General features: G+C 39.8%; 1 protein-coding gene across 3 annotated transcripts in view; it reads right to left on the bottom strand.

The window, feature by feature from the left end:
* Nucleotides 1–1220: 1220 nt before the first annotated feature.
* Nucleotides 1221–14959, bottom strand: part of galnt13 (polypeptide N-acetylgalactosaminyltransferase 13) — a gene marked incomplete at both ends in the record, with an annotated part of 36712 nt that continues 22973 nt past the window's right edge. The window contains 4 exons of one of the 3 annotated variants that reach the window (XM_083922030.1): nt 6336–6521; nt 12058–12087; nt 12364–12498; nt 13472–13570. In XM_083922030.1, the coding sequence (XP_083778156.1) occupies nt 6336–6521; nt 12058–12087; nt 12364–12498; nt 13472–13570 (450 nt within the window). Of the gene's footprint in view, nt 1362–6335; nt 6522–12057; nt 12088–12363; nt 12499–13471; nt 13571–14959 lie in introns of those variants that run through there. The other 2 variants (XM_083922032.1, XM_083922031.1) reach the window with 2 other exon arrangements.

The raw sequence follows: 14959 nt of genomic DNA, 5'->3' as shown, positions 1-14959 counted from the left end.
AAGTAATGGCTTAGAAACCCACTACAGTTACGGAACTGTGGAAGAGACTGAAGAAGAATGGACCAAGATCAAACCAGAGCAGTGTGAGAAACTAGTGATGTCCTGTGGGCGCAGATGTGCTGAAGTCATTCAAAACAAGGGTCTCTACACTTCCTCCACATGCTAGTACAGCAGTGGTGTAGCCACAACAGATATTCTATCATTTTTTGAACAGTAAAAAATAGTATTTCAGAATAAATCAAGTATTAATAATTTGTTCTCTCATTCTGATCTCCAGTGTGTGTGCGTGTGTGTGTGTGTATATATAAAGTATATATATATATATATATATATATATATATATATATATATATATAGATATATATATATATATATATAGATGTTGACTCATGTACTTATTTGTTTACTTATTGGGTCCTACAGATGGCTTATATCATTTGTTTGTTAAAAGTCAAAACCAAGAAGTTTGCTCCTCAGTCAGCAGCATGTGAGGCAGGCGTTGACATTTTAAAATGGAAAAATATACACAATATTTGACTTTAAAACCAAATATCAGCGCATTATCAGTCGTTTTACCCCTCAATTATCAACATGGTTATCGGCTTCACAAAAACAGTATTGGTCGGGCTCTATCGACATCATCACTTCCTGTTCTTTGAATGTAACTCAGACACTGATATGGAGAGGGGATGAGCAGCAGTCATCACGACAACAGTCTTGTTTTCAGATTTTACAGTGGACAACAGTACACTGCATATGTACTCCTCACAAGGAAGGTCATTTACAGTGCAGACCATCACAGAGACGTGCTTTGCAACAGTTTTGTTTTAGATGCTCTTCTGTTTAATTGTTTGTCCAGCAGCTAAGTGGCAGTTGATGCACGGCTAGCAGCTGGCGGACACAGTGAGTGTTTTGATTTCAATGGTCTCGGTGCACAGACCCCATACATCGTTCTCCCTGCTCATACACCAAAGCCACTGCTCGTCATGTCGCCTGAGCGGCAGGTGCAGCTTCTCTCAAACCCGTAGCGAGCTGTAAAAGGAGACGTCTCCATAATGGAAGATAAGCCACTGCTGCCTGGATCTCTGTATTCACTAGCCAGGCTGTTACAGGAAGAGGCGTATGGTGTGCTGTGGGAAGAGCCACCTGGCGGGGGTGTGGAGAGCCAGGACTGGTTAGGATGAGGACAGAGTGGTGGGGGAGAGAGGTGAGACCAGGGATCAGACGCTCAGGGTCATGTTACGGAGCAACCACTGCTGCGCGCGGCTGCCGTTGCAGTCTCTCAGGGTGGGGACCATCTTGTCCTCCTCAGACGGCATGTCCAAACACTGGTTGCTGTTCACATGCAGCAGGGTGAGACGCTGGAGAGAGAAAAGGACAAAGTGACAGGCATTTACATATAAACATGTACACCATAACATACAAACACACAGATTCTGCATAATTTATTGTTCGTTTCGAGAGTTCTTTTGTGATTTCAATTCTTCTCCGGGGGAAATCCAATACACCTGGAAGCATAGTCCGCGATCAACAACCGCCCAGCACTACTTTAAAACAGAAACTCAATTTTTAGTCCATGTAGTATTTACCAATAGTGTTTTTTCACGGTTGCGTGCAGGTAGACAATCCGCTTGGATAGCAATTGTCTGACGAAGATTTAGCTTTTCACAAGCTTTTTGTTATTATTCATCTGCATTCATACGCAGCTATTTGTTTATAGAGACGCTGTCTCCCAACTCCAACTCCATTCTCGCGGCTCAAGTTGCACATCAGATTGTAAACAATTATCAGCCTTTGCCCCCAGAGGCTTATTTGTCGTCAGCCAGACAGATACTGTAGCATATAGGTTCCGAGAATGGTATTTCTTTAAACCAATAACAATTTTTCGCGCTAAGCCAGATAGTGGAGACATCAGAAGCAGTCTTTTTAAGCCCCCATCCCGAAAAGCCCAGTCTGTTCTGATTGGCTTGGGAGAAAAATATGGTGCACCTTTTTAAAGGTATTTCTCAAGATGGGGTGGAGATACTCAGATGAGGGGCATATTCTAATGAGCCTGTACTTGACATCAGAGCCAAACATGTTATTGAATCCCATGTTTTCTGATCCAGGCAGCCCGCAAAAACTGTCTTGTTCCACAGTTTATAGGTTAGTAGGCACTCCAGATACCCAAGTGTATTGAAAAAGTTATTTTTTCATGATATGTCCCCTTTAATTCCAGACACAGCTTGGATGACTAAGATGGACCCTCACAGACACACTTCCACATATTGATTTCCCACATTCACAAAAATACCTTTCAACCCAAGCAAATGGCCTGAGCATGTAACCTAAAGTAACTGGAGCTGGAGCAAGAAAAAACAATAGGCACAAGAGAGCAGGATGTTCTAGTCCAGAAAAAGTGAGAGTCGTGCCCCTTGTACGACATAACATGCACTGATGCTGCTCAGAGAATTGAGGCTCCTGTTGGTGGGAAGACTGTTGTCATTGGCCACTTTACAGGAAGGATTTCTCTGTCTGCAGCAGATTCTTACGGTTTTCGGTTCAACATTTTAGTTTGGAGTTGACAGGCAAACACAGAGGTGCAGGCAGGTGGCGGGACAGCAGGCTGTTCTCTTTCTCTGTTCATATAGTTACACCTAAGAAAAGTCATGCACTATTTAATTTGTTTATAACCCACTTACTCTTCAGGATACCAAGTCCTCTTAAAAGTATCTCCTGCTCTACTCTCCCCTGCCAGTCCTGTCTGTTTACTCTTCTATCACATGAACCAGAAAAGACAGAAGAAGCTCTTTTAAAATGTCCAGACTGGAAAAACACACCTGCTGTGATGAGCTGAACTCAAGTACCACAGAAATCACGGGCTATCTGCCACAAAGGCTCCAGAGATAACACCCCCCACTAACAACTGCAAGAAAAGCTTTCAATGGCCTTGATTAACCATTTATGTTCATTCCCTAAGAAGTTACACACTTCCGCAATTTCGCTCCTCACTTGAGTTGCTTTTCTCTTCCTAATGATCACATGCAGAGAGGTGGAAGGAGAAGCAGAGAGGAAAACAATGGCACAAGAGAAATTGGGGGAATTATGCTAGAAATAAAGATATAGGTGCTACTGAGACACCAGTGAGCACTGTAATGTTTGTAAATGGAGGGATTTTAAAGAAAACGTGCAACATTTATGATCACAAACTAAGAATTCACCTCAGTTTCACCAGTCTGCGCCATTTTCAGAGCACACATGAAAGAAAATACATGTGAACATCTACAAACCGTGAGCAACATTAAAACGTGAGCATTGGCATGATTTCTGTGCTGCAGTTGCAGCATAATTCTTTATCAAAACAAGACTGTGCTTTGACTGTTGACAGAGGATATTCAGACTAATGAGCACACAGAGACACTCAGGCCATATTTGATCTGGAGCTATAAAACACAAGGGCCTGACATCCTCTGCCTGGATACAAAGAAGTGCACACACACACAAACACACATACACACACACACACACACGGACACAAATAGAGACAAACACACACATACACACACACACATTTCCTGAAGTACACACTGCGGCCCACCCTAAAGGGCACATTTGTTCAAACAGAGCAAGAACAAAGAGAGCAGGTGGCGTTCAACCTTACACAACTGCCGAAAAACTAGAGAGAAGAACAATAAAGGTAGCGCTCCACTACAGATTTGTCTTGATTAATTTAAAAAAAAAAAAAACAGCAGCTAGTCTAAAAAAACAGGAACTCTATTTTACAGGATTTGCAAATCACAAGCAGTAAACAAATGCTTCTATTTAAAGGCTCATTCGTATATAGAGCTTCTTTGAACTGGAGGTAGATATAATCTATAAATCATAAGAACCTGGTTTAGGCAATAATGAGAAGAGTATTTTTTTCTTTTCATTAAAAGATCCAAACTTACTCTAGTGGCACAGATGAAAGAAAAGGAGAGTGACGGCAGAGGGTAGAAAAACCTTTCCACATTTAATAAAATACTAGAAATGTGAAAAGTCTTGTCCTTTGCTCATAATTATTTCACGCCTCCTTTGGGGCAGAGAAAACTCCCATCTCAGCCTCCCAACAAACCAGCCAGCGTCTCCGGAGCAAGTCGCTGAGTGTGTGCACAGCTGAGACCAGCTAATTAAATGAGGACGGTTTCTCACAGTAAGCTCCTGTTGAGGTGCATTATCCTCTTTGTCACCAAGCAGCACAGCGGACCTACTGAAGGGCACAAGAGTTCGTGTTTGATGTGATCTTCAGCTGACTCTGGTGATCTAGAGGACTGGGCTGTTTTTTGTGGGAAATACAAAAACAGCAGATTCCTTTTATCTCAAGGCAGAGTCAGGTAACAGTCTCATTTGCTCTAATGGTGCCCCGCTCTTGTGTACATGCTCTCTAGTGCCGGCTATACTACGAGGACCTCTGAGTGTGAACAGCGGAATCAGGCCATCTAAGAGCAGGTCACTTTACTGGCTCAAGTCTGACACACACCGTTAGCCCTGGGAGCTCCTTACCCAATTTTCTCTGCTTGCACACAAAAACTGTGGCATGCTACAGTGAAATTGCTCTTTTGCTTTCTGAGAGATCTAACAATACTGTGACTGTGAGGTGCAAACACTGCATAAAGCAGCACAACGAAATAGGCGGACTAGAAAAAGAAGGAAAACAAAAAACACAGAAATACAGAGACAAAAAACGTTACTTCAAAAAAATCAATACTCAATACAAAAATCGGATTAGATACCAACCAGTCAACAGTGACGCATAACATCACCCAGACGCTACAGCTTGTCTCTCTGAGCATATGAACACTGGTTCATCAGGTTAACAACACTGAGCTGACTGAACACAGCTAGCGCTGCTGCTGGAGGACCTTCACTACCAGTTTTAGTAAAAAATTAACAAAGCAAAAGTGCTGTTAACAGTGGAGGTATGCCTCTTATATCATCAGTCCTGCCCATCTAACATTAATACATTTAATTTAACAGGATGACACAATAACGTGTCTGAAAAGTCAACCAGCAACGAGACAGAAACAGTGGCAGTCTGCTCTACCAACTCTATTTAATCAGCAGCAATAATATGGAGCCATGTTACCAGAAACACAGAAGATAAACGGGACTGTAGCTGAATACATTAGCATGGATCAGATCCCTGTTTACACTGTGGAGAAACCTGACTAACAACAACTTATTCACCAACTGAATCCAAGGATTAACCTCCTTTATGGAATCATTTAATGTCCACAGAAATACCTGAGCTTTACAACACAATAAAACAATGAAGATAACTTGAACATATGCTTCATATTTATATTCACCCTTCAGTTATGTGTTTCTTTCTTATTTTCACTACGCCGACAACTTGTCGTATTGTTCTAATCTTTATTTTAAAAATTCTGCCTTCATTTTTTTTTGTTATTTATCTTCATTTATTGTCATTTTCTCCCTGTGGTATCGAAAATAGTGGTGAGTATGTTCCTGGCAACAGTATCGTATTTGAAATTCTAGTATCATGACAACCCGAGTTCCTTACAAAAGTGTGCAAATAAGTGGGCTGGATGGTGAAAAGCACTGATGATTGGGATTCATTGGTTTGACAATATGTACATGACACAAAGTGTACACAGCTGCTTCAGGCCAATAGTAGAGTGGCCTGAGAGGCCAGGGCCATGAAAGGCAGGTTCACAATGAAGTATCACTTCAAAAGAATTTGCAAACAATGGTTAGCCCATTTCAATCAGTCCAGGACGTAGATAATCAGCTAAAAATAAACACGTCCTCCTCATACTCCGGTCTCATTAGCCGAACGCAGGCAGTCCAGGGGCAGCCGGTGGATTTTCACATCAAAATAAAATATTTATGTGGGAAAATGAATGTCAAATGAGATCTAATTTAGCATGAAGACTGGCTAAAGGTCTTGCAGATAGCATCTTTTACACAGAACCATTTTGATGGGACATCTGTCATTGCTTGATGTGCCTCTGCCCCTGTCATCATACGTTCCCAATGAAAGGTCACCTGTAAAAAGCTACTTAATGCGCCTTTAAACAATTTGCATGCACATTCGGACTAATACCTGAACGATCAACAACATACTATCAAGCCCTGCATTCATCTGCCCCGACTGACAAAAACAAAAAGATAAAAGGGTCCTATTAAAATGGAGACAACAATCAGCTACAAAGGTGACTATTGAAGCCCAAACAGGTCAAACTAATCTACTTCTAGCAATGCTAATGACAAATTGCATCACTACCGAGCAGCTAAAATGAGCACCAGCTTCTACTCAAAGCTTAAATTGCACTAACCTGCTCACCTCCTTCATCTTAGAGAAAATAATCAGTGGGACTGAAGTAAAGGCGTCTAGCGACTTCCAGCTGTGTGTAGTTGTGGAGGATCCAGGCCTGTATGGGACTGTTGTTACAGTACTCCACTGTGGGGCCAAAGGTGCCGTCCTCCAGACGGCTGATGGTCAGACATGATTGGGTGATGATGTGGAGAAAGATGTGCTTCTGCGGTGAGCCAGGAGTGAAAGGGACAGATGGTAGTGGAGGTAAGTCTGAGAGCCATCAGTTATTGTTAAATGAATCCATCTGTTCTTCACAGACACGGTCAGTGAAAATAATCACCTTTTTTCAAAATGGAAAAGTTTCAGTTTAATAAGAGGTGATAATTTTATGTTCAGTGACAGTTAATTCAAATAGAAAAGGTGTGTTGTTTAATTAAGACTGGACTTTATTTCTGCACACTGTCAGCACTGGTTTTGTGAGAGAGATAACGTTTTGGTCATGGACCTGCATCAGGCATCAAATTCACAGTATGAAGCAGATATCAAAGCATCTGACTCAAATTTCAACTGAGACAATTACTGCATCAATAATTGATAAACCGTCCTTAAAATGAGATAAACAATATATGTGAAAATGTATACTGTATAGTATATATAGCGTATATATATTATACATTTGTGATTTTTACATATATTAGTTTTTGTTTTTTAGCAATAATTGATGTGGTAACTGAGGTTAAATTTGTCTTAGATGTTTTGATATATGCTCCCTCATTTTGATTCAATTCAATTTTATTTATAGTGCCAAATCATAACAAAAGTTATCTCAGGACACTGATCGATAGGATCTGCAGCTTTATGCCACATTCATATCAAATCAGATTTATTGTCATAAGCGACTTTCTGAGAGTAAATAGCATTCAATAGCAATAGCACGTCTGAGGAAATTCGTCATTATATCTAACATAGCATATATGAACGCCTCATATCGGCCAGAGACTGCTGTTAAGCATAACTAAACGTAATGGATATGGTGTTATTGTCAATGCACAGAACGCTTGTAAATTGTTCACATGGGAATATTTCCCATCGCTTCCATCTATCCTATATGACATGAAGGCGATATTACTGTAAAGCTGTTCCATATTTATTTATCTAAAAAGGGACTGTGTACCATGTCACCATTTGATGCACTCTACCAGATCGTAGCTTTAAGATCATTTGCATCTTTAGACTTTTGTTTGTGATATCCATGATTGAAACGTTGTCTTTTATCAGTGCTTATCAGTGTGCAGGAAACTTTTTTGTGTCATGTAATTGCATGTGCCTACACACCTGCCCAGGTGTGAATTAAATAATACTGAAAAAATAACACTGAAAAAAAAAAATTATGGCTGCTTACCTATCTTTGAGACAACCTGACACCTCTCATTTATAAAAATAATATAATACAGTGATGCATTAGTCTGTTACACAAATGCAAAATTTCACTTGTATACCAAATTAATATTATGTGAAATAAAATAATATATACATTTGTAATTTTGGGTTCCCAATTTATGTAACTATTATATCGTCGCTGTCAGGCGGAAACCTCTTGTGTCCAAAATGGTCATTTTTCAGGAAATAAACAAAACTCTGTATTTTTAAAACAAATTAACTCTGCATCCTCCAAGTTGGTATTGTGTCTTTATATATGGTCATATATTGGTAGATATCGTTATATTATAAATATTTAACAACAATCAAACTCAAATGGACTAATGAGGTTTTTTGACTAGCAAATATGGAGCTAATAACTGCGTCACATTCCATTATCAGCAATAAACAGCTTACAAAGTGTAGTGTAGCTGTAGCGGGACATGCAGGTCCCTTGCAGTTTTTTGCGGCGGTGGTTTTCATATAGTTGCGGGCAGTCAGAGGAAGACAGAGCACACTTTAGTTTAAATTTTTGCTTGTTTACATAGAGTGATAGTCTCTGACTTTATAAGACTGACCATGTCTAACTCCCTGTCTAAACAGTGAGCATGTCAGATGTTTTTGACTTGCATGTCTTGGACAGAAACACTTTAATTTCGTTGGTTAGTGGGTCCAGGCTAACCTGACTCTCGCCAGATGAATTTCGTTCCGCCTTGCTTCTGCCTTGACTCCGCCTAGCTCCACTCAACCATCTGGGATCGCTCCATAGGAAAGTGATTTCAGGTGGTCAAGCCAATCAGGACGTGACGTAGTGGAGAAGCGACTGTTGTGATTCAGAAAACAATGGCGTCACACATCGAGTAAGCAGGCATCAACATCGATGCTGCTATTTCATCCGTGTTGTCCAATCTAGCGAATATTTCTTTTTTAAAAGGAAACGAGAGAACGGCTCTGAAGGCTTTTGTTGATGGAAACAATGTTTTCGCCCTTCTCCCGACCGGGTTTAGCTTTTCCCGCGTTGCTCTCGTCAGTGTCGTTGTTTTTTCGATTTGAGTGGTTGAAGTAGCACGTCAATAAAGATGATGGACAAGAAGTTTATCATTATCCTTTTTCCTATAGAGCAATCCCAGATGTATGAGTGAAGCAGGACAGAACGAAATTCACCTGGCGAGCATCAGGTTAGGTCCGGGGCTCATGCTGTGTCACACGGCAACGTGACCTGAATTGTGTGATTTGTGTCAGTACAGTGACCTCATCATCAGAGGGCTGGTTGTTGGTCAGAACCTTACGGGATGTGAGTTTGCTACTAACTGGCTAATTTTAAAACATTTTATAAAGCGCTCCGCTTATCTAATCGATCAACTCGCCTTGTAAAGTAGGTGAACTGTCAGCTTGCCTACTTCATTCCGAATGAAGAGGGGGTGGAGCTACAAGGTTCTGCCGTCAATTTGAGGATCCAATGGAGCTACAAGGTTTATTCACAACCTCTTTTTAATATTTTTAATTTGTTAAAACTTTATAAAACCCACACAGAGTGTGACCAATAGCACATATTTATGAATAAAATAGAAATGTCAAAAAATGGAGATACAAGGTTTCCGCCCGACAGCAGAATTGCTGGACGAAGCAGCTTATTTTTTGGATGAAACAGCAGAGCAGGGGGAAAAGAAGGAAAACTGTCTGTCACAGGTGTGAATGAATACAGCAGGAATATGGAAGAGTCAGGTATTCCTGTGAAAGTGAAACTGATGAACAGATGAAATGTTAATGGTACTGTATTCACTCAGGATTTGGCCCCTGTCCATCACACTTGGTCTTAAAATAATCTTGGCCACTAACAGAGCTCAAACCCCAATGCTGTTTATAACAGAGACCGGTGCTCTTCGTTATGAATTATTCAATTCGTTTTCAATGTTAAGAATGCAACCAGAGAACAAAGTGAAATGAAAGGATTTCTCCTAGGGTTTGTTCAGTGCTTGATGGGAAAGGCCTCCAGGCTTCCTCACCTTGTCATATCTACATGTCAGCAATAGGACATCTCAATCACTGATAGATTCAGTGCAGTCTTTTCTAAATGTCTCCCAGTGGCTTAAAAGAAAATGCATAAATTGTTAATAAAAAAGATGCTTTTTGTGTTGTGTAATCCCTAATGCACTTCCAGTTCTGAGTCAACCGGGCTTGAGGAGAATATTTGTGTTCTCCTATGAGATTCAATGTCTGTTTTCTATGTAAGAGCCTATGTCTGTGTTTGATATAATATTGAAATTGTAAGAATATCGCAACTTGAATAACAAGGAATATAAAGAAAAATTAACCTCTGCTGTTTAGTATGCAATTTTTTTGTGGCTTTGTCAAATGCATTTTCACTTCTAACTTGGTTAAGACCCTTTGATACCATTTCTTCAATGTGCAGGGTTTACATTAAGGAAAATATCACAGTTTGGGTTAAAATAGGTATGATTGTAACATAACTTATGTAGGTTATGTGCATGACATAAGTTAAAATGAGTCAACCTTGACTTTTAGTTTCACGCAGGATATAGTAACGTTCTCCTGGGTAAAAGTCCTGTGTTTGTTTGACGAGGATGATCACAAATTTGTACCAGGAGACACTTCATTAGAGTGAAGAATACATGTATTACTACTCAATTGTGAAGAGTCTTTTGTTATATGGTTAGAATAGAATAATAGAAGAATATTCCCCCCTGGGGTCTAGACTCTGGTGGTGGTGAAACAAGTTTGCTGAATGATGTGGAGCAGGACTGGGCACTGGAAGTGATTTAGACTGGAGGTGAATGAAGGTGGAGGAGGGTTGCATCTGTTTGCACTGTAGTAACAACTGACAGCAGCAGAGAGAACAGATTTAAAGCTTGGCAGTATCAGTATTATTCAGATGGCTTAGGGAGACTACAGCAAAATCTGGTTGGTTAAACATGAGCGAGCGCCCATAGTCAGTTGGAGAGTGGGAGACAGAGAGATTGTAAATTAATTGGAGCATAAGAGGGTCTTACTAAGGTTTGTTTGGTTTTGCCTGACTAGGCCTTACTAAAGTTTATAGTGGCCTTTTCTACTGTCAGACATAGGTAGGATATAAATACACCCCGTTTGGTGATGTATTTTGTAAATATACAATCATTAGTGTTACAAGTTTTTGCATGCCATGTGTTTAACCCTGTTAAAGAGAGTTATATGTGGGTTTTTACTCGTTAAAAGATATAACCTTTAGTAAGAAGAGTATGCACCCAGTACTATGTTTGAACAATCCATCCATCCTGACCTCCTCCTCACTCAGACATTGTCCCTCTTTAAACGTCATCTCACAGTGCCACAGTCAAGTAGTGAAATCCTTGTGCGTGTCATAAAAACACTAAAGGGTGCTTCGTGAGTCAGTATCAGACGCTGAGGGCCACTGACCAAGTTACTGTATTTGGCAAGTGGTAGTGAGAGCGGGTTGTTTTGTCATTCATCTAATCTTTTGGTGCTACTATGAATGAGCTGTCACTCACTCACACATTTACATGTTGTGTATACACAATAGTGTCTCGCATGATTGTGTCTTGTAGGCCATAAGGTCTGAGATGTACCACACAATATAAGAATGTATGAGGATTAGGTTTGTTTTTCAACCTGCGAGTTGTTTCTATAATTTTGTCCGCCTCATTTATCTCAATTAGGGTAGATTAATCAACAGAAACACCTTTATGTATAATGCAAACTACATCCTCCATAATAATCATACAGTTGAATCAACACCACTCTAAAACAAAAATCAGCAAGTTTTTTGCAAAACTGTTGTATTAGACTGCATTTGTTTTAAATAAATGTACCTGACTTAGTGTATCTGGTTTGCAGAGTTTTGTGTGACGAGTATATAAGTGTAATTCATTTTAAAGAAAAATTAGGATACAAATCCATTAAAAGACTTGGCTTCATTCCTCTGCCAAAAATGATACTCAAAACATCTCTGCACACCTGGATGAGAGGTGGGTCGAAAGGGAAGTGTAGTCTCAAAGAACAAAAAGAAACACTTGGCACACTGTCCGCTTACAGCCAGAAATCTTTAATGATGCAACATATCATACCTTTATCAGGTATAATGATATGTCTGATGAAGGTCCATAAGACCTAAACGCTGTATCATTTAAGATTTTATCTGTAAGTGCACAGTGTGCAGGAGTGTTCCTTTTTGTTCTGCCAAAAACGATAAAAAACAGTAAAAAAAAAAATCTACTCTTACCACCACTGACACTTACACAGAGTTATGGGGTTAATCACAACACTCGGAGCCCAGGAATCAGACTATGGAGTTATACTCAGGATCAATGACTTGAACAGCTTACCTCAGAATCATATTCCCACTTGCCAACATACTAAGTGAAAGGAGAGAACATGAGAGGAGAGTCACAGCTGCTGCGATGGAAAAAGCAACTTCTGTGCTGCTAAAACACTGACACGCACCACCATCTGGTGGCAGCAAACAGTACTTCTTTTTCCACTTTGCATTACCCAAATCCTCCCCAATGACACTGGCAAATATAATCAATCAGTGTTTCATCAAATCCATTTTTCAAAACATCAGGAAGCACAGAATGGCCATCTGCAATAGAGGCCTGGTTATGGATTATTTGGTTGAAAATGAATCCTACCTCAGCATCATACTCGAACATCTGATTGCCCTTCATGTGGTGACACTTGAGCATGACGACGGGCCCGTTGAGGCGGGAGACGTCCAGACAGAGGTCATCTGTCCTAATTTCTTTATCCGCCGTGTAAGAGAACACCTGGAACACAAGACGTCTCTCTAAGAAGATGAGGCATCGACATCATCTCTTAGCTTTCTAGAAATGTGTGCAATCACTGTGCTGGAAAGTGCCTTTGATGAGAGGATATGTGAATGATTGCATGCATTTTTTTGTTGATTTTATTTTTGGTTTTACAGCCTTCGTGTTTTTTGTGTTTTTTTATGTACAAAATGAGTACAGTTTCATTGCTTTATACCCCCTTTTCCATGTTTTTCTGTATCTGGGTTACGTTGAGATTCTGTCTCATGTAGTAGTGCAGCTACACACAATATGCAAGTACAGAGGGAACAATGAAGACCAAGACCGAAGTAATGTACTATCAAATTCTTGGCACAAAACATCCTAAAAATGGCACAGACTTCATGCAAATAAAAAAGGACTTTAGGGACGAGAAAAGAAAAACTTGGCAAAAACCCGAAAATCTGTGGATTATCTTAAAAGTTGGCAATTCACACATACTTTGCATTCAACCTGATCACCTCTAGCTTTCTAGCAAAGACCAAATCCCAAAGCCCATGTATCCAGCATAAAGAAGTATCAAAGGTTTGGCTTGTTCAATGTTAATCTACAGGAGATCTATTCTACATTCCACGTAAAAAAATATACCCCTAAAAGCATGTTTCCAGTTAATGTTTATTGTACATTGTGTGTAGATGGTTTTTAGAGCAGAGTCCAGACTACAACAATAAATATTATATGAAGGAAGGAGGTTTAACACGCTTCCACCGCCTCACAGGGAAATGCTGTCTGGTGCTGCAAGATTGCCCTACTCTGAGTAGGGCAATCTTGTATTGGAAGAGACTTCAGAGATTTGGTTCAAAGTAAACTTGAGCACAGGTACTTGAGGCAACAAACGTTAGTCCTCTAATAAAGTTTGTTTTCCCAAATGTGCTCCAGTATCTCTGAACTCTTTCCTGATAATATGATATTTAAGTGCTTCTTTTTTCCTCACCTGGTTTCCACCCATGCCGTGACAGTTGAAAAAGCCAACTTTCTCATTCTCCTTTCTCCCCATGTTGTCTACGCACTGGTTGGTCTCAACATTTCTGATCTGTGGGCAGGAAATTAGAAATTAGAGAATTAAAAGGTTACAACTCTGAACTTAAATTAACTTTGTGTCGCTCTAGTCAGGCTAATTTCACAATTATGAGCAACTTAAACAGAAGCCAGTCAGGTCTCGCTCAATATTTCTTATTAAAGATGAATCATCTTTTCTACATTTGTGATAAGATATTATTTTCTGTTTTTTTCTTGTTTTTGTCATTTGTGAAAGTAGCAAAATATCTTAGTTTGTCAGTTAAAACAAGAAATTATACTATACAAAAAATATGTGTTCATACACAAATCACAGCCTCAGTGTTGTGGAACACTTCTTTACACAAAATGTAAGTGGCGGACAAAACTGACATTTACAGCAGTCACCACAGCCAAATTAAGCCATTAATTTCCAAATCTTCAACTATATGATCATGGATACACATTGATTTGATTGATTTATTTGAATGTGAAAAATAAAAAACACCCACAAACAAAGGTTGCTCTGCTTCCTCACATTGCCTCTGGAACAATGAGGTATTTATTTGAATAATTAGTAGAAAGATTGGACTTGGTTGTTGTTTTTTTACACAGTTCTATATAGTTTTTACCCATTGGGGGGGCGTGTAGCCGCATGTAGAGAGCAAAAACTAGACGAATAGCCACGCAAACATATTAGGGCATGCTGGAAGAGCCGCACTGTACCACATCAGCCCCCCATGTATTAGACCCGTTAGGTATTTTTCACTACTTTTTTTACATTTTATATTCAAAATGATTAATCAACAATATAACTGACATGAATAATGACAAGTATTGTTAGTTTAAGCCCTTTAATCTGTATATAACAGATACTGTTTCAACAAGTTATCCAAATGATACTCATTATCTTAATGCTGAAATGGAAAAGTGATCTGAGTAACCCCTGCTATCACTAACTTTACAGTCAACTCAGCTTTCTAATGAACTCACACAGTCCCAGAGTTAAAGCTGAGCTGGTTCTATATTTTGCCTGAGTGAGTTATTATGCCTATCATGCAGGAACAGAATAGCGTTCATAATTAAGTCATATAAAACCTAATGGTTCCAGCTGTTAAAGAAGGGCTGACTGTGTGTTATGGAGGATGAGAATCAGTCCGGAAAGGTCTGCTTTAGAGGAAGATAGGAGCTAAGGTGCTGCAGGGGCTAAAAGGAGACCGAATCAGCTAAGTACAGTACAGCAGAGCAGCACAGATCTCTCCTCCTCAGCTGTATGAATGTTGGAGGATTACAAGCTCATTTCACCATGAATTCGTCAACTGACATTCCTTTTAAATGGCTCCCATCTATCCTACAGACAGCATGTCAGCGCGGAATTTACCCCATACTGCATTGATGTCTACACAGAGCCATGGGCATCATGAGG

This window comes from Echiichthys vipera, assembly GCF_963691815.1.
Source record: "Echiichthys vipera genome assembly, chromosome: 10".
Taxonomy (NCBI): domain Eukaryota; kingdom Metazoa; phylum Chordata; class Actinopteri; order Perciformes; family Trachinidae; genus Echiichthys; species Echiichthys vipera.
This window is presented reverse-complemented; position numbering and strand designations above follow the sequence as displayed.